This window comes from Furipterus horrens, unplaced genomic scaffold (assembly GCF_987537825.1).
Source record: "Furipterus horrens unplaced genomic scaffold, mFurHor1.1.pri manual_scaffold_11, whole genome shotgun sequence".
In the NCBI taxonomy this organism is placed as follows: Eukaryota; Metazoa; Chordata; class Mammalia; order Chiroptera; family Furipteridae; genus Furipterus; species Furipterus horrens.
The window spans coordinates 74,809,703-74,828,873 of NW_028327181.1; the positions used below are offsets into that span (position 1 = coordinate 74,809,703).

General features: G+C 57.0%; 1 protein-coding gene across 7 annotated transcripts in view; it reads right to left on the minus strand.

The window, feature by feature from the left end:
- The window catches only part of CACNA1G (calcium voltage-gated channel subunit alpha1 G), a 61,329-nt gene that overhangs the window by 24,863 nt on the left and 17,295 nt on the right, over window positions 1–19,171 (minus strand). For 4 of the 7 annotated variants that reach the window (XM_090291473.1, XM_090291470.1, XM_090291474.1 and 1 more), the window contains exons 10-17: window positions 7,585–7,736; window positions 6,602–6,787; window positions 6,402–6,516; window positions 6,165–6,320; window positions 3,294–3,362; window positions 1,754–1,838; window positions 1,477–1,670; window positions 216–641 (exon numbers count right to left, since the gene is read on the minus strand). In XM_090291473.1, coding sequence (XP_090147599.1) covers window positions 216–641; window positions 1,477–1,670; window positions 1,754–1,838; window positions 3,294–3,362; window positions 6,165–6,320; window positions 6,402–6,516; window positions 6,602–6,787; window positions 7,585–7,736 — 1,383 coding nt within the window. The remainder of the gene's footprint in view (window positions 1–215; window positions 642–1,476; window positions 1,671–1,753; window positions 1,839–3,293; window positions 3,363–6,164; window positions 6,321–6,401; window positions 6,517–6,601; window positions 6,788–7,584; window positions 7,737–19,171) is intronic. The other 3 variants (XM_090291475.1, XM_090291476.1, XM_090291472.1) reach the window with 1 other exon arrangement.

Below are 19,171 nucleotides of genomic sequence, written 5' to 3' on the forward strand. Positions count from 1 at the left end.
GAGGATCTGGGACTCAGCAGGGCCAATAAAGGGAACGAAGAGGGTGTTTGAAGCTCAGCCTCCAGGGCCAGCACCCTTGGTATCCCTTGTGTGTGATGGTAACTTCCCGAATGCCACAGAGCTTGGAGGGGTTGTCCACCCCTGCCCCAGGCCAGGCATAGCTCCCCTCACTCAAGATTAGGGGTGAGGGATGACCATGCCCACAGGGGCCTCACCAGGTTGCCCTCGTCATCGCCATCATCCCCATCCAGTGGGGGGTCGTCAGGCTGCAGGGCCGGGCGGCCGGAGGCTGACTTGCCATTGCAGCCCTGGTGCTCAGAGGCCACGCTGCGGCCACTGGCTGTGCGGTGCAGCCCCGGCACCTGCAGTGTGTCTGGCAGGTCAAAGGAGCTCTTAGCCTCCCGCTCCAGAGAGCCCCTGTGGTGACGGTCGCTGCCTGCTGGGCTGGCCCGCTCCTCTTCGGAGCTCTCTTCTTCATCCTGGCTCTCCCGGCCCTCACCAGACAACAGGGACCTCCGCTCCCCACTTGGGCTCCTCCGCTTCAGGCTAGGGGCACGGCCTAGGCTGTTCCGGCTGGAGCGCCTGCTGGTCCAGCTGCTTGCTGCGCTCCAGGGGCTGTGTGGAGAGCTACGGGCACTCGGCTGGGGGATGAGCAGAGGAGAGGGTGGTCTCAGCCGGGACCATATGGCCCTGCATCCCCCACATGCACCCCATCTCCTGTGAGCCTCCCCAGCAGCACGCCAGGTGTAGAGACAAGATAAGCAGGAGCTTGGTGCCAGATGCCTGGATTCGGGACCTGGTTTACTCCAACCAGCTGTGTGACCTCGACCAAGTTACCAAACTTCTCTGTACCTCAGTTCCTTATCTGTAAAACACATGTGACACTAGAACCTATTCCTCATTTAGCTGGCGATAAGAGGGATCCTATCACCAGCTGGTGGCAGTATTAAATAATGGCCAGAGCATGGGCCCTCACACTCTCCTCCTGGATTACAATGCTGGCTCTCTCATCTACTTGCTTTGGAGCTTCCCACAAATCACTTGGGCAACCTGAGATGCAGGTGCCCAAATGGGGAGAGTAACAGTACCTACCTCATAGGGTTGCTGTGAGGGTTAACTGTATCTAGAACACTGATGAGCAGTGTCTGGAATGGTGTCTGGCCCAGAATCAGTGGCTGCATGGGGTTTTCTATTATTATAATAAGGTATTAAGGAGGTAGGGACCACCCCACCCCCACAACACTTTCCAAGGAGGCTCAGAGGTTGAGTCTCCCTCGGTTAGGAAACAGAGGCAGCAGGATTAGACCCCAAGGCCACAGCCCCTCCACATGCCTGCATTACCAGGCCTGACTGAGCTCCTGGGGCCTGTCCAGCCCATGGCTCTGGGGTATCTTCTCAGGCCTGCCCACCCCCATCCTCTCTCTCCTCCTGACGTCCTCACATCTCCCACTATTGGGCATCCACAGGCACCCCTACCGGTGACTTCATCTCGTGGGCTGCCCCTGGCTCAGCCGACCCGCTGCTGCTGGTGCGGCGAGAGGCAGGGCCCAGGGCCTCGGCCAGGCCGGTGCTGGAGCTCTTGGGCAGCGACATGGGCGTGGCGGCCGTGTGGATGATGAGAGGTGGCAACAGGCTCCTCCGAAGCTCTGGGTGCTCTCCCAGGGATACCACTGCAAGGGAGAGGGGGGGAGACCCTGAGTCCATTCAAGGCTGGCCCAGGGCCACGGGCTGCACCCCCAGGACAGATACTCACAGGCCAAGCTCTTCTTCCTGTCCCCATCGCCATCGAGGCTGGGCGAGAAGAAATCGGGTTCTGACTCGGACTTGGTGGCATCTCCCTACGGTGGGGGAGCAGCGGACCATTAGGGACCTGGCTGGGCAGGGGTCGGCGGGCCGGACGGAGGTCTCCCTGTCTTCACACGCACACACTACATAGAGGCCACAGGAACCAGCAACCACGGCACAAGACATGCACTGGCGTAAACCAGACCACCCAGGCTTCAGGCCCAAGGCTCCCCAGGGTCCCCAACACCTCTGCCTCCCACCAACCACACCTCAGAGAAGGCCACTGTGAACCCCAGAGCCCACAACACAACCAGCCTGACTGGGATTGGACACTGGGTGGGTGGGTGGCCTAGGCCAGAGGGAGCTGGGGACCTGAGTGAAGTGGTCGCTAGTGGCTCAGTCCCAAAGGCCACTTGTGCCCTCTGCTTTTCCTCCATGACTTCCCTCCCTGAGCCTCAGACCTGAGGACCCCAGAAGGAAATTGAAAGACCCCAGACAGAGCAGCTCAGCCCAAGGATGCCACCTCAGTCCCTCTGTTTCTCCCTCCCCAAGCTCCCACCCCCTCCCCTGGCCCCGTTTTTGCCTCTCTCCCTGTCTCTGGGACAATTTTTTCTTCCTTCTTAGCAGGTCAGTAGGTTCCCCAGTAATTACACACTTCTCCTTAAGAAGTTATTAAAAAGTACTTGATTGCTACTTTTGATCAGGACATAAATATTGCATAATTGGCATCTCAGGGGATCATTTTCATTAACTCAGTTTACGTCCCTAACGAGGCCTTTAATTATCGAGTGGGATCTCCAGGGGGCTGCTTGGGATGTGCAGCCCCGTGGGGTCCTATAGGAACCCTGAATTCGCCCTGAATTCTGCTGCCAGTGCAAGAAAGAGCAGGGCACAGGCTCAGCGTGGGGGCCAGAGGAGGAGCGTGCCCCCCAGCACCTGCTGGACTTCCTGGGTGGCCAAGGGGCCAGACACTGGAAAGTGGATTTAAAATTCTGGCACATTCTGGCAAGAGCCATTCCTATCCCCACATCCTCCAAAGACTTGTCCTGAGCTGAGGCAGCCTGTGGGGTCTCCAACAGGGGCTCAGGGCAAGGGGAAAGGGAAAGAGATGGGAGAACATGGTCTGGGCCATGGATCGAACTCCACAGAGGCCTGGCAACTGGGACCCCCGGGGGACCCTCTGCATAGGAACGCACACGCGGTGTACCACACACGTGCACACAGAGGATTCTAAGTCCCTTCCTTCTCCCTCCATGCACCGGTCTGTCGGGGACAGAGTGTGCCCTTTGCAGGTTGATGGGGGCAGAGGCAAGGAGGCTCTGCTCCTCGATGTCCTCAAGGGGGAAGGGACTTAAAATCGAAGCCAGCCTCACGACACCGATGACCACCACGGCGACCACAGGTTGCACAGGAACTGAGCATGAACATGAGCACAGAGACATGGAGGCGGAGTGGGGGGGGCACAGGGCACGGGGTGGGGGCATGCCGACTCGTGATCGCGTACCTACCCCCTGGGAGTCGACAGGCAGCTGAATACAGCTTAACTGTCCACTCGCATCTTCCCGTTTGCTGATTTCCTACAGGGAGAGGGGGAGGCAGGGGACGGGTGCTGGTCACAGGCGCTCAGGCTTTCAAACATCGGCAGTGTCCAAAGAGGACAAAGAAAAGGAGAGATGCAAACCCGACAGCGGGGGAGACAACATGGGGGTGGGAGAAGAAAGGGGACAGAACGACCTTCCAGAATTCAACCACAGGCTCTAGGGCCAGAATGAATCTGAAGGGTGAGGAAGGAGGCCACAAAGGTGGGGATAAGGGCAGGAAAGGAGATCAAGCACCCGGGTAATCCTAATAACAGCCACCATTCATCAGAACTGCTTCATTAACACCAGCTTGCTTCCTCGCAAGGTGGGAAGCAGGTACCGCCGGCACAATCTTAGAGGAGGCACCTGAGGTTTGGAGAAGTTAAGAGAACTGTGCAAGTCATATGGAGGGTAAGAGGTCCATCAGGGCCTCGAACCTAAGACTTCAGTTCCCGCTCCCTGGCTGGGAGGCAGCAGGCTTGGGGAATGGGCAGGAGCAGGGGAAGGAAGAGTGGATGGAAATCAGAGGCTGGGGAGGAGACAAGGCCAGGCCCGAGAATAGCCCCCTTAAGTCCCATACACTCTGCCTGCATCCCTCCCAATCAGGATGGTCTGGCTGCTCCAACTGGGATGGGATATGACAAGTAACACTGGGATGACAGCTATGATGTTGTTTCATATCAATTAATGGCCTCACACAGGGCCTGCTGTCTGTTCATTTAATTAAGTGTGTGGATGATAAATATACAGGGATTCAGGGCGCTGCCCCCTACAAGTCAAGAAATCAGCAGCCAGCCGGCTCTGTCCTCTGGGCCTCCTCCTACCTCCCAGTGGGGTGGCAAGGCCGGCCAGGTGCCACTCTGGAGACCTCCAGCTGATGACATCTAACAAAATGGAGGCAGCCATGTCCTCCCTTGAGGTGGGTGGCTTCATGCCATTACGACAGCAGGAGCCAGCCTCCCCTACCAGTTTGAGGGGCTCCCTCAGAGCCACAGGGGCAGCCCGCTGAAACTCAGTACAGGAGAGTGCAGGTGCCTCTGGGCGTATCCAGGCCGCTGGCATTGAGTGACTGTGCCCGACCCAGGTGTTGGCTCACCACAGGCAGGACAGCGAGCAGCTGGTCCAGCCCCTGCACAGGCACTTCAGGGCCATGTCACTGACACTCCACAGAGGGGTGCTCATCCCAAAATCCTCCAGCCCTCCCCAGATCCGAAGCATCACACCCCGAGTGAGACCTTCGCAGCAGTCACTTGTACTCTGAAGGCTGAAGAGGGCATGGCCCCGAGTCCTGGCTGACCCCTTAGGCTGAGGTGGCCACAGGCCCCCAGCAGGGCCAGAGTGACCAGACCACGCCCTGGGGCCAGCTGCTCTCTTCCCACACACGGACTTTGCTGCTGCCTAGCAACCAGGCTGGCTCGACTCAACAAGGTGTTCCCTGGGAAAGGCAGTGATGGGGACAGGGCTGTGGGGGGGGGGCACCCCCAGGACTGCCGAGGTGGCTCTCAGCCGGTGGAGGGGAAGGGCACAAGCCCCGGGTGCTTCTCCATTTCCTCCATGGAGTTCCACAGAAATCTTTCTGAGGGAATCTTCCCTGCCAGGAGCTGTGCTTCGGGAGGGGCTGAAGGACCGCGTCCCCACCTCGCTCCTCCTCCCGCAGGCCAGTAGCAGTGGCTGAGAGCGGCGGGTCTTTAGAGAGACCCTGGCTTTTGTGGGAGCACAGTGGCACCCCTTCACCCTTCAGACCCCAGGGGAACCAGCAAATAAATGTCCTGTTGCAGGGAGAGCACCAAGGTCCCTCCTTCCTGCAAGAGTCCTAGCTATCACCAAGGCAGGGCTCCACCAGCTGTCCTCGCTGTCACGCGGCAGGAGGAAACGCGATAATGAGTAACTACAGAATTATGACGGAGGCTGGACAAGGCCAGTGCAGGGCAGATGCCCCCGCACCCCACCAGCCTGACCCCCCGGGAACAGCCCTCCCTCACAAGGCTGGGAAGGAGGCGGAAAATAGATTTTTGTTTTTCCACCGTGTGCCGAGTATTTATAGACCAGGCCACAGCGGGAGTTTCCATCCGGGTCACCCGGAGAGAACTGGACCGAGAGCTTCCCCACGCCCAATCTGGAGCATTTCTAGGTTGGGTCAATCTTCCCCATGCAAGGCACTGGGCTGGGCCTGGGTGGGAAGAGGGACAGAGCTGAGGGAGAGGAGAAGGGTGCAGCCTTTCCGGCAGAGGCTGTGCCCTAGCACGCCAAGGGCAGGATCAATGTAAATCAATATTAATTGATGATGCTGTCTGTGACGAGGGTGATGGAGCCTGGGCTGGAAATAGGACGCTCATCTCTGCCATGCCTGCAGCTAATTGGGCTCATTTCTCACCCTGGGCAGCTCAGCCCTGCCCGGACCCTGGTGGCATCTTCATCATCTCAGCCAGAGCTCAAATGACTTGCACACAAGCTTCCCCCACCCCTCAGCTCAGATGGGTCCCCCCCAGATGTCCCTGAGAGCACCTGTACCCAGGGATCCATCTGCACTGTGTGCTGACACTTGCCCAGCTTTCTGCAGAAGGGTCTAGCTGACTTTGAAGGGGAAGCCCACTCAGCAGCCAACCTGGGGACCCAAGGATCCCCACAATCACCCTTTTTCCCCTAGTGCCAAGAGGCTTCCTGAGATCCAGAGCCTCCCATCCTTAGTCATCCCCACCTAATCTGAAGGGCACCTGATTCAGGACTTGCCAGGCCATCAGAGCTTAAGCTGGGTAGCCAATTTCTCCTGGAAGTGAACTGTTGAGAGCAGGGAATTACCTCCGCCTGGAAGCCCTCCACCAGAATGGCGACAAGCAGATTAAAGAGCACATAGTTGCCGAAGGTCATGAGGGCGATGAAGTAGAGGGCAGCCCAGGATGACGTGGAGGCCATTCCGTTGTAGAGCACCTTGTTCCAGTCCTCCTGGGTCAGGATCTGTGGGCAGAGGATGCAAGTCAGGGCCTTTACCAGGGCCACCCCACCACCCCTGCCCATCCTGTCCTACTTCCCTCGTACCTGAAAGACGGTGACAATGGCCCAGAGCAGGGAGTCGAAGTTCTTCCGGTCCGGTAGCGTGTCCCCGTCCCTCTCAGATGCAAATTTGCAGCCAAAGAGATGCATGCCCAGGATGCTGAAGACACAAGAGTCACACGATGGGCTCAGGCCCCAGCAACCCTGCCCCTCAGGCCCTTCTCCCGGCTGGCACCCACCCTCACCTGAAGATGAAGATGAAGAGCATGAGCAGCATGCAGAAGGTGGCCACGTTGTCCATGGTCTTCATAAGCACCACGAGCTGCCGCTGCAGTGCCGGCAGGAAGCGCACCAGCTTCAGCACCCGCATCAGGCGGAAGGTCCGCAGCACCGACAGGCCGCCCCCCTGCTGGCCTACGATCTCCCACACGCTGCAAGATGGGGGCGGGAAGCCTGAGCCTGCTGCAGGCCCACCCTCCACCTGCCCTTCCCTTTACAAGGGACCAGCAACCTGGAGGCCTGGACTGGTCAGCACAGCCTGAGAAAGTGGAGCACAGACCGGCCCTCGGGCCCCCGAGATGGCAAGAGTCTGGGTGAGAGCTCCAGCCCTGTCCACCCTCCCCGCCAGGCCAGAGATCACACATCCTGGCAGAGAATAGTCCTCTCCCTCAATCGGCCAATGCAACAGCATTAAGTTATAAAATATTTGCTTTGTTCTCTTCCAATGAAATCTAAAGCCAATTCCAAAAAGCAATAAAGCAGTTCTCCTGGTCCTGGGCCTGAGGGGACAGAGCACTTTCCCAAGGTCTTGAAAAAGCAAGCTGCCGGCATCTGCGATGGTTTCCAAGCACTGTGCAAGCAGGGATCACTGGCCGGGCCTCACACCTCCTCCAACTCCTCACCAAAGCCAACTCCCCAGGCCTCATCCACCCCAAGCCTGAGTGGGGTCGAGGAGAAGACTTAGAAGTGGGGAGAGGAGACTGCAGAGGGGTTTGGCTAAAGGAGATGTGAGGCCAAGTTCCTCCTGAGCAGCGTAGGGCTAAGGGAGAGGGTGGTGTGGATTATGGGGGTACACGGAGAGTCCTTCCCTGGGGGAGCGCAGGGCCTGTGAGTCAGTGGGACCTGACTCCAGACCCCTTCACCCCAGAGGAACAGGCTGCATGGCTCCTCACCCCAAGCCATCCCGTGGGCATTCCTTAGACAAGAGGCAGTGCGGGGACAGTCCTACCTGATGACAACAATGACTCCATCGAAGATGTTGTAGGGGTTCTTGATGTAGCCAAAGGGACCGTACACGAGCAGCTTCAGCAGCATCTCCAGGGCAAAGAGGCTGGTAAAGACGATGTTGCTGATTTCCAGGGCGTTGGTAAGCTCCTCAGGCTGGAGGGCAGGGCAGGGCAGGGCAGGGCAGGTGTGAAGCAGCCATGGCTCGTCCCTGAGCCCCTCCTCCCAGTCCTCCCAGACACGGGACCACAGGGGAAGGAGGAGCAGGAATAGCAAGCAGGGGGAGGAGGCCTGAGTGGTTCCCAGTGGTCAGGCTTATGGGGACAACCCTCCGCTGAAGGGTCCATGAGGAAATTCACTGAGGGGCAGCCATCATGTGAAACCCTCTGACCCCCACCATTTCCAGCTCTGGGTCTCAGATCCTGGGGCCTGCCCTGTGGGTCCTGCCCACCTCCTCCTGGGAGCGCCGAGACCCAACCAGCCCTGCGCCTCCAGGTCAGTTCAATGGGCCCAGCCAGCAGTGCAGTGATGCTGGCCCGTGTCACAGGCTGCTGCCAAGGCCTCATACGTATACGTCAGGCAGCCACATGCAAAGTCACACATGTTCTACAATTACCTTCTCTTGGACAGTTGGCTACCCTGCTTCCTTCCAGACACATGCACAAACAGACACACATATACATGTGCACACAAACACACATGTGCACAGACAAACATTCTGATGCACAGAAAGCAAACCCCAAGAAGGGTTGTCATAGATAAGAAGGCTCCTGGAGCTGCTACCTGAGACTAGGACACCTGGGTTAATTATCAGCCTATCTATCAACTCACTGTGTGACCTTCAGCAAGATTCTCAACCTCTCTGGCCAAACATAAACTACTGGAGGTAATTACATTTTTGCTCCAACCCAGAGTCTAGAATTAGGACCAAGGACACATCCTAAAGAGGTCATCAGAACTAATGATGAGCTTTATCTCATCTGCTATTCCAGCTCACACTAGTCACCTCCCTCTCTTCTTCTTCTGTTCAAAATTAAATGCCTACTGCATGCCTAGAAAGGCACCAGGTATTAAAGGGGCTGCAGAAAACATGCCAGCCACTCTCTCTGCCTCCCAGGAGCTCAGCAGCTAGCTGAAAACAAGTTGTATACACACAAAACAGCTGAATAACCACAAGAGGACTTAGATGCTTCAGTGACAAAATAAATTATCCAGACAGTAAATCCAGGAGTTTGGGGACAGAAGGTGAGGGAAGAACGCATTGGGAAAGCCTTAGTCAGCAGCCAGGCCTTGAAATGAACTCTGAGGGCTCAGTAGGGTCTCTCCAAACAGAGGACAGGGAAGGTGGCACAGGTCGAACACAAGGAACGAGCCCACTGGGGAGACAGGGAGGGACGTGGTGGGCTGGAGGCTCAGGGTGAGATGGCTGTTTCAGCGAGGTCCACTGCCCACCTGGTGGGACGTTGGGCCAATCAAAGCCCAAAGGCCACGGTAGCTGCTCAAGAATAATAAATAAATAAGCAGATGAAGCCTTCAGTCCATCAGGCATCTCGCCCTGTTTACCTAGCTGCCTCATCTGGCCAGCTGCCCAGGTAGGTCACCCAAGCATGCAGCGAGGCCCTCAGGGCCCTGGACACCATCCAATGGATCTTAATGGCCCCAGTCCGTGTGGGCAGCCTGGGTGGAAGGTGGGGAGAATTGGAAGGAAAGGCCCTCTGACAGTCAGGTGAGGAATGTTGGAGAGTCCGTGGCTTCTCAGAGGGAGAGAAACTGTCAACTGCGCATGCATTCTGTCCAAAGGCAGGCCTGGGGCAGAGCCAGAGCCTGCCGCCCGGAGAGTGAGTGGCTGTCATCGGGGCCAGTGTTGCATGGAGCCTGTTGCTCCAGAAGATCTGGAGCGAGGCTTTGATCCCCAGACTGGGAGTTGGGACAGGAGAGGGCCCCGCAACCTGACCTAGTGAATGGAGTCTCAGAGAGACAGGACCTTTGGTCACTGCATGTGAGCACGGTGCAGGCAGTGGGGAAGGGCTGTCATCAGGTCAGATAAAGCCCAGGGCTCAGACCTCTCCTGAAAGAGTGGGGCCCCGCTCTGGGCTCCCAAGTCCCGTCTACCAGTGGTCAGTGAGCCCGCCTCCCTGTCACTCTGCCACCTGTCCAGTTGTTCACCCTTGGATTGGGGAAAGATGAGGAGCACAGACCACACGGATGTGATACTTTGTGGGTCCCCAGGCTCACCATGTGTCTCACTTCACGCCACCCACACAACAGCCATCACGCTCTCGTTTTACAGATGAACAAAAGAAGTCAGGAAGATGGTGAATGACTAGTTCAAAGTCACAGGGTGGGGAGATCCAGGGAGGGGACCCCATCCCACCTCTGACTCTGATAAATACCAGGCAGGACCCAAACCCACTCTGGCAAGTGACCGGTCTGTGAATCCAGACACGCAAGTGGACTGAATACATAATGTATCTTCTAATGTATATAAAATTATTTTTCACATGAACATAGATGTGAGAGTAAAGAACAAATAACTTGAAAGCATAACTGAGATACACTATGTATATTATGGCACATACATTATATCTCAAAAATAAAAATTAAAACTTTTTGAAAGTAGCTTTTGTTGTCTTGTATTTACTCAGCCAGTGAGTCCTAAAAGTACAAATACTACCAGGTGCATGGAGGGAGGGTGTCCTTGTCATCTCCTAATGTTATCTCTGAGGCAGTGACAGTCTGTAGCTGATGGCTCATGGACACGCACACACACACACACACACACACACACATACACACGTGTGTGCTCGCACACCAAGAGCCTCATCAGAAGGATGGCACACGGCCCCCCAAAGCCTCCATCACAGGTCCTCATTGGGGTGGCAGAAAGGCCTGAAGCCTCCACCTCACCCCTGCAGGCAGCTCTGGGACTGGAGGAGCAGGTGGGGAGGAAGGCCGGGCGCTCTTCCTCTGTCTGCCCTCTCTCTCCTCCACCCCCTCACTGGGCACACTTAGGGGCAATGCGCATTCCCTCCCAGGGCCCCGGATTCCCTGTGATCCATGGGAAAAAAATCCTCCTCCCCCAGACATCCAGGTCTGTACAAGTTACTAAATTGGAGGCTGGGAATGTTCTGCAAATGCAGGACAAGGGCACAGAGAGGCAATCTTAGCAACACAGTCGCCCCAGGGACCAGAGCCATGATCCCGGCCACTGCAGCTGCAAAAGGGTGGGGAGGGAGCCAACTTCTGCTAGCACCCTCCACAGGTCCTGCACAGCTAATGCCTTTCTCCCAGAATGTCATTTCCTCCCTGCCTCCTAGATGGCCTGCTCCAAAAGACGTGGTCATTTAAAGGTCACATCGCTTGCCCACTTAGAAAGATGCAGAGCGAGGTGCATCTACGCTTCCCTCTGCATCCTTCCATGCTGCCACCCCAACCCCCACCCCACCCCCACATAGAGCCCATGCAGGTGCACTCAGCCCCTCAGGCAGTTACTAGCCTCCCCTCTTTGACTCTCACCAGTTACCAGGAAGTCCTTTCTCAGGTCTAGACTGTATCCTCCCTCTTAGTCACAGATATCAAGGTCCAAGGGCACTTTGGTGAGTTGAAGCCAGGCAGCCAGAACTTCTTCCACCCAGAGGTCCCAGGTTCTTCTCTGGGCTGATGCTAACTGTAAATCTCCCATCTCCCATGTCCCACCACTTCCCGTCCCTCAGCCTGTCACCTTAAAGCAACTGGCTCCAGCACCAGGACTCCCCTGAAACACATAGCACCTCCATCAACTAACACCTAAAGTGCCCACAGTGTGCACAGTGCTGGTGATAAACGGTGGGGCTGAACCCGAACACAGGAGGCCTGCCAACTCTGAGCATTCCTACCTGTGTGATCTAGGGCAAGTCCCTTAACCTCTCTGGTCCCTAGTGGCCTCTCCTGTTAAACAGGGTAACACTACCTTATGGTGAGGCAGCTCTGCAGAATAGAGGAAATCAAGCCCGTGAATACACCCTGCTGAGAGTCACGCTCAGGGGGCCCCGTGGGCCCCAACAGTGAAAGCAGGCCTCACACATGGCAGGACAGAGTGCCTACAAGGCTCTAAGTAAGCACCATGCTGGGGGCAAACACCAGGAGTGCCCCCAGGAGCTCCCACCCAGCAGGGGCCAGTGGGCCAGTGCGGGGGAGGGGGAGGCAAGAGGAGACCTCCCTTGGGGGACATCCCCAGCTGGGGGCAGTGTGAGCCAAGGTGGAGAGGAGGGAATGGGCAGGGCATACCAGGGACCAAGAACCAAGTGGTCTGCCTGGGTCAGAGGATGGAGGGCCCAGTGGGGGACAAGGCTGCAGGGTCTGCAGGGCCTGGCAGAATGACTCTGTTCCACGACTCAGGCTGGGCTGGCCTCTGCCCACATGCTGCCATTGAGGCCTCTGGGGCTGGGGGTGGGCAGTAGGTTGGAGATATGCAAAGCGGTGTATTAAGAAGATTAATCTAGCTGCAGTGGTGGCAGCGTGCGGGTGGCCTGGAGAGACGGGAAACAGAGACCAATTAGGGGATACTGCAGAGGTCCAGGCAGGAGGCCCGAGAGCAGGCTCGACTGACAGTCATGTGCCTATTGCAGGAAAGGTTCAAGGGGGTGGACAAGCCAGGCGAGAGCCGAGTGGGGGCTTGCATGAGTCACCCCAGCACTGCCAAAGTGCTACTCCCACCCCCAGCTTCCTCGCTCCTTGCTCCACTGACCCTGAAATCTCTGCTCCCCCGTTCTGACTCTTCAGTTCACTTCACCTCTGCTCCTGACAGTCCTGCCTGCTGTTTGCTCCCACATAGTCAGGAGAGGTGTTCCAAGGGGCCAGAGTGACTGGGTAAAGGTCACTGGGTCAGTGGGACCTCCCTTCTCTTCCTCCTCCTTTCAAGGAGGTGTGGGAAGTCAGGGGACACCTATATGGCAGGAGGTTTCCAGGAAACGCCATAGGATTCATCGTGTAGATCATGGCCTTGACGTTTGTCATCCCCATGGACGCTCTCCAGCTTGGAACTTTGCCTGCTGGAATGTCATTGTGCCCCAGTGCCTCCTAACAAAAGGGGTAGGGGGAGGCTTTAGCCCTTCCCCACAATCTCCCATTAGCTCCTTGAAGCCACCTCAAGTAGATACACAAGCTAAGTAGGCACAGTGCTTTCTCAGCTTGGAGGCAGCTAACCTAAGGCCCCTTGGACTGAAAAGCCTGGAGCTCTGGCCCCTGCCCCTCACCTGCCAGGACAGCCTCACAGTGCAGAGCCCAGAGCGGACTGTTCAAGGGCTGCACTCATGCCACAAACCTTAGAAGGCTTCTGTCTTGCCTAGTCCCAGTCCAGGTAAGTCCCCACCTCCTCTGCCTCTCTGCTGTAGCTGTCGAATTGCTGAGCATTGCTAGTCACAAACCTGTGCTGACGGGACAGAGTGATGCCCTGCTGGGGGCTCCATAGCTGCTGTACACCTTTATTGACACTCTTCTATTGCTGGATGTCCCATTTCTCTCCCCCAGGAGCTGCCCCAAACCGATCCCTCTCCTCGGCCCCTGTCCCCACTCCCAACCTGGCTTCTACTTTCCTCCTTCCCTCATGCAGCTCTGGTTCTGCAGCCTACTCCTCTCTTCCCTTCCTGGAAGGGAGCCAGCCACTCCTCCACCTGCACCTCCATCGCACTCCCATCCCCCAGGCTCCCCTGGGCCCCATTCTGTTCCATCACTTATCCCAGGTTCCTGCACTCCTCCAACCTCCTTTCCCCTGCCGAACAGCAGAAACCTGCATGTGAATCCAGGCCCATTCAGACCCGGACCCTGGGCCCTGCCTCTGCAGCTCTCTCCAAGGACCCTCTTCCCAGCCCTCCTCTTACTGGATGTCTGAGCAGCATCTGAGCCAGCGGCCAGCCCTCCTGCCTAACGGCCGGCCTGCTCTGACCTCCCTGATCCTGGGCTGGTGGCCACTCCTGCCCTCCTGGGCTGCACTTCTCCTCTCAGGCCAACAGCCCTGAGTTGAATCTGCACCCGCCCCCTCCCCTTGGCTCCCCCTCCACCATCTCTCCCCCTCCCAGCTGTCACTGGGTGTAGAGGACACTAAACAATCTCCCCCAAGAGCTTGGTTCCTCACATGGAGAGCCAGCCTGCCTAAGAGCCTTCCCGGGGTGGCCCAAGGCCAGCTCAAAGGCAGCATGTCCAAAACAAACCCTCTCACCTCCTCTCCCAAACCTGTCCTTCCCTGACTTCGTGGCTCCCTCACTCTCCAGGATTCTGTCTTGGAGCCTGGGAATTATCTAGGATTCAGGCTTGCCTGCCATCCCTCCAGCAGCAGGTGCCCACTGCAGACCCTGCCAATCAGATGCTGTTCCCCCTTCCCTCCCTCTGCCCGCCACCTCCAGCCTTGGGGCCCTCATTGTCTCTGATCTGAAGGACAGAAATAGCCTCCGATCCCTCCCCCACCCAGCCTGCACCTAATGGAATCTCAGGCTTCCTTCAACTCTGCTCAGACACCTCAGGGTGGGGGTGGGAGGCAACATGACTGTCCTTCAGAGTGTCCTATGCTGCCCTGTGCATTTCCAAACCAGGCTTCCAGAATTCACCCTAACCCCTCCACCTGGATCTCTAGGCTCCTAGCCCTAGCTGCTGCCAATCCCACTTCTCTTTCAAGGCCCATCTCGAAAGTCACTTCCTTCATGAAGCCCTTCCAAATGCCCCACCTGGGTGCTAAGCACCTCTCTCTGTCCCCAGAAGCCTCCCTTACAGCATCTGGCATAATCTGTCATGAAGCGGAATGACTTTTCCATGAGACCCTAAGTTTCGGGGTGCTTCTGGCTCTGTCCCTGCCTCTGTCATTCCATTATTCTGTTCTAGGGGGCTATGCATAGGAGGTGCTCCCATGTTTGCTGAATTGGAGGGAACCTAGAGCCAGAGGATGCCTGAAGGCAAGTGAGCACCCCTTTAGTAGGCCATCTCCAAAATAGCACCCTTCTTCCTCCCACGTAGGGAGGTCCTTTGAAAGTCTGGGGCCTGGGCAGCTGCAAAAGAACCATCCCCCAAAGTCCTGCTTGGACCCCAGCCCCAGCTTCTCAGCCAGGGCTCCTCTGCTTGGAGGCAAAGGACTCCTGTGAGGTCCAAGGAATAGATTTGGAATGGAAGATGTCCATAAAAACCCTTGCTCTCTAAGGTCACAATTGGGGTGTCTATGCATGTATGTGTTTTCTGGGGAGAGTGTCCCCAGCTTTCAGCAGAATCCAAAAGGGGCCTGTGAATCCTCTCAAAAGTTAAGGCCTACCACATCTGGACACCCCCCCACCTCCACCCCCAGCTTCCTTCGCCTTGAACAGCCGACCTCACTCAATTATAAATAGAAATCCTCTCTGGGCATGTATCTAGAGTGACAGGATGGGCCCAGAGCAAACTCATCACCTGCCCTGTCCTCTCCTGGCCTGAAAGGCCACCCTCTCTGGACCCTCCCTCTCTCTGCTCTGCAGCCAGGAGACTATGGGGCTGCATGCCCTTTCCCTTCTCCCACATGCTCTTGTCTATCTTCTAGAATCTGAGGTTAGCCTCTGCCCTCAGCAGTCCAGAGCCAGGAAGGGAATGATTAGGAAGCTCCTGTGTTCCCAAGACCTCCTCCTGGCACCCCCCCACCCCAGCCTCCTGGAGTGGCCTCGCCCTCATGCAGACTCAGGAAGAGACAGGTTCTGGCAGACAACCTCTCTTTTGAGCTCCAGCCACCTGCTGGACAGGTACCGGGATGTCCTATGGGCATCTTGTATACATTGTCCTCCAGTCCAAATCTGCCCAAGACCCAGTGCACCCACCCCAAGCAGAAATCTGGGGCCATTCATGCTGCCTCCTCTCTTCAAATACAAAATCGGGGTTGATTCAGTCACCTGCTGGCTCTGCTGGCCCTCTCCTCTCCATCTCCAGGAACAGAGATGTATGACCTGCCCACACCACTGCAGCAGCTCTCTCATTGGCCTCCTGCCTCCCTTCCCTCCCTTCTATCCCCCACATGACTTCCATGAACACAAACCTGCTCATATCATTGACCTGCTTAAAACCTTTATTGGAAACCCATTACCTTCAGGATAAAATCCAAACTCCATCTATGCCTCTCAGGACCTGGCCCTGAGTTTTTTCCAAACTCATCGCTTATCATTTGCTCATTCCAGCCCCTACCCAGTGCCTTGAACTCCTTATAAACCTCTCCACGTTGGTGCCTGGTGCCCCTGGCCCTCCCTGACACTGTGCCCTGTCCCCCCTCTTCACCACTACGTCGTGCTCTTCCTTCAAACTCAGCTCCAAGGTCATGTCCTACATGGAGCCCTCCCTGAATCCCTTCCCCAGTCTGAGTCACGGGTTGCGCCTCTGTGCATCCCTCCCCAAGCTCGTACTAATCAAGCAAATGTGACTATTTACTTGTTGGTGACCTCTTTGAGAGGAAGGATGAAGCACCTCAGGCCCAGCAGTGTGCTGGAGCTGTCTTGCACCGGCTCGACAGAACCAGCAGTGCACACCTCTTTGCAGCTCCACACTCAGTGACATCGCAGGGGTGGCCTAAAATGGGCCTAGGTGGGAGCATTTACACCATGGTAATTGGCAAATGCTACAAAACCACAAACCAGGATCTCTTTTTCTTTTCCTTTTTCTTTCTTAAGGGCTGATTGTTAAACATTTATCAGTATGACACTGCGTAGGTCCAGCTCTGACACACAGGAAAAGTGTGTGCGATGGATGGATGAATGGATGGATGGATGGATGGGAAATTCACAGGAAGTTCCTTGCCCCACGTGCTGCTCCCTAGTGGATGGGGCACATGTAGGCTCACTCTCCATCAGAGCATACTCTTGCTCCCTCCTCAGTGTCCTATGTCCTTATTACCCTCACCCGTCCCCTCTGGACAAACCAGTCCTGCCAGTTCTCCATCAGCTGGTGGGTTGAGTGGCCAGAAAAGGAGGATAGTGTGGACAGCATGTGGCCTCCCTTGGGAGGGGAGGGGTTTGACAACATGCATGCTTCCTCAGCCAAGACGTTGGTAGACAGGGACATGAGGGGCATCACTGTCCCCAGCAGGAAAACTGAATGATGGGTAAGGTAGGTGACAGTGGAGAGGACAGGTGTGGGAGGGCAGCAGCACCTGGCAGGGAAGAGAGCTGGCTCCTCCCCCAGGGAAGCACCAACGACACCCTCTCCAGTGCCGCCCCCACCCAGCCCGATCAATACTGGATTGAGGGACACAATCGCCCCCTTAAGGGCTCTGCAGGGGAACCATGAGCCTCAGCGTTTTCCTCACCTGGCTCTGCCGCCCTCCTGTAGTCTGTGAGGCTCCACCCAAGCCCGGCTCCTCACCCCTGCCCTGTCTGCCCTCGTCGTCGGTATCCAGGTCTTGGTCTCTGCCTTCAGCTCCCTCTCCATAGTTCTGCCTCTGCCACATGTCTGTGTCTCCATCTGTTTCTGCCTCCTCCCCCTGAGTCTCTATCACCCCCTTATATCGCTGTCCCTCTGGTCTCCATCCTCCTGTCTTTCTATCTGCCACTCTCCCTCAGGGCTCTGTCTTGCCCCCTGTGCCCCATCCGTGTCCTCCTTTCACTCCCACGATCTCTCCTATTGTGTTTCCATCCACATCTCTGTCTGTCCCCACGTCTCCCCCTCCCCCTCTAGGTCTCTGTCTCTAGGCCCCCCATGTCTCCTCACTTCCCTACTAGCCCCCCTCCCAGCTTCCCAGCAACCTGCTCAGGCTCCAGGGCCCAGATGGCGGGAGGTTCACACTGCAGTGCCTGCAAGCACAGGACCATGGCTGCTTCTGGGACTTCTCACCACCCCCGCGGCCCCTGGGACTGCTGGGCAGGAGTCAGTCATCTGTTTGGCCTGCTGGGGACTCCCACTCAACCCTAGGGGGCTCTCAGCAACCAGGTATTGGAACAAACTCCTCCTTGGAGCAGACACTGTGCTACCACTGAGTGGGGACTCCCTGCCACTGTGGGCTTGAGGGGACATCCTCTGCTTTCCTCAGGAACTCAGGCAAGGAGATGCTGAGGTACCCTTGAATGATCGCTTCTACTTTCTCACCAAGGGGGTGTACTTCCTGATGTCTAACTGAAAGCCCTCTTGCTGCCCTTGGTTTCTGTGACTCAGCTTCTCTGTAGAGCAAAGCCTCCACCAAGAGCATCTGGCTGGGCAAAACTTGATGGGCCCCTTGCCCTCCCCCCACAAAAGACACTGAGGGGGTAACCCCTGGGGGATGGGCACTGACCACAGACAGAACTGGGGTGAGGAAGAGGAGGTTGAGGTTCAGACTCAGGGAGCCAGGGTAAAAGGAGGTTAGGGGTTGCCACCATCTGGGTCCTGGCAGCAGAAAATGCTGCCCCCACCAGCCTGGAATAGCAAAGCACCTCTCCCCAGGAGGCTGGCTGAGCAGGCAAGTGTCTACACCCCCACGCCCCATGCACCCAGACGCAACACGCCCATCAGAGTGCCATGCTCCCCACCTGCTGGCGCTGCAGCTGGTATCCTTCCTGCCATGCCCCTGCATCTCACCTCCACAGGGAGGGAGTCAGGGTGGGGGACACTGAGGCAAGAGGAAGGGGTGCCAATGTGGTGTGACGGTGATGGGGGAGGGTGGGAGTTGGGTACACCTGGCTGGACAGGGTAATTGGGGTAAGAGCTGAGTGCTCACAACACTGTGGGCAGAGGTCAGTGGGGTGAGGGAGATGGCCTCTGACCCCATGAAAAATGAATATCTCCTATCTACCCAGCCCCAGCTTGGACCTATGATCCCCAAGCCTCAACTCAGGTCCCCACTTCCTCCCTCCCCCGTGGTCACTGGCAAGCCAGACCCAGACCCTGTCTCATAGTCGCCCTACCCCTTCCCACCCATGCAGGTTCCCCGTCCACACCTCTGGCCCCTGCATGCCTCTACCCACAATGAGGGGAGCCAGGCAAGCACACGGCCTTGGTGCCACACCAGGAAAGGTCAGGTTCTGGTGACCCAGCTCTCTGCCTGAGCCCTAGGAAGTTGAGAACCCAGAGGAGAGAAGAGCACAGAAGGGCCCATGGATGAACTGCAGCACCTGCCTCCTGCTGCCTCCCTCCTTCTCCAAGGATCAGCCAAGGGGGTGACCTGGAAGGCCACACTGGCAGGGGAGGACTGTCTATAAGAGGAACATTGTGGGGGAGGCAATCAGACTCAGTGGTGGGACCCCATGGTTCCTGCTCCCACCCCCAGTCAGTGTGAGGGGTGGGGGTCTGTGGGCCCCCTAGGCCACCCTTTCAGTCTTTGCACAGTCTGACAGTGAGGGCAGCCTCCTCCCTCTCAGCCCAGACCCCATGGCTTGCAGCCGTCACCCCACAAAACAAGCCTGCTTCATCTTCCACATGACAGCCCTGCAAATATTTGAAGACAGCTCGCCTGCCCCTGCTGAGCCTCCTCTTCTTCTGACTAAACATCTTGGTCTTAGAATGATTCCTCAGACACAAAGGTTTCAAGTCCCCTCTCCACACTGGGCGCTCTCATCCACCTAGCGCCCTGTTCCCAGTCAGGCTTGTGGAACACAGGCCGGGAGCAGATGGCCTCGGCTCCATTGGGCGCGGCCGCCAGTCCTCCG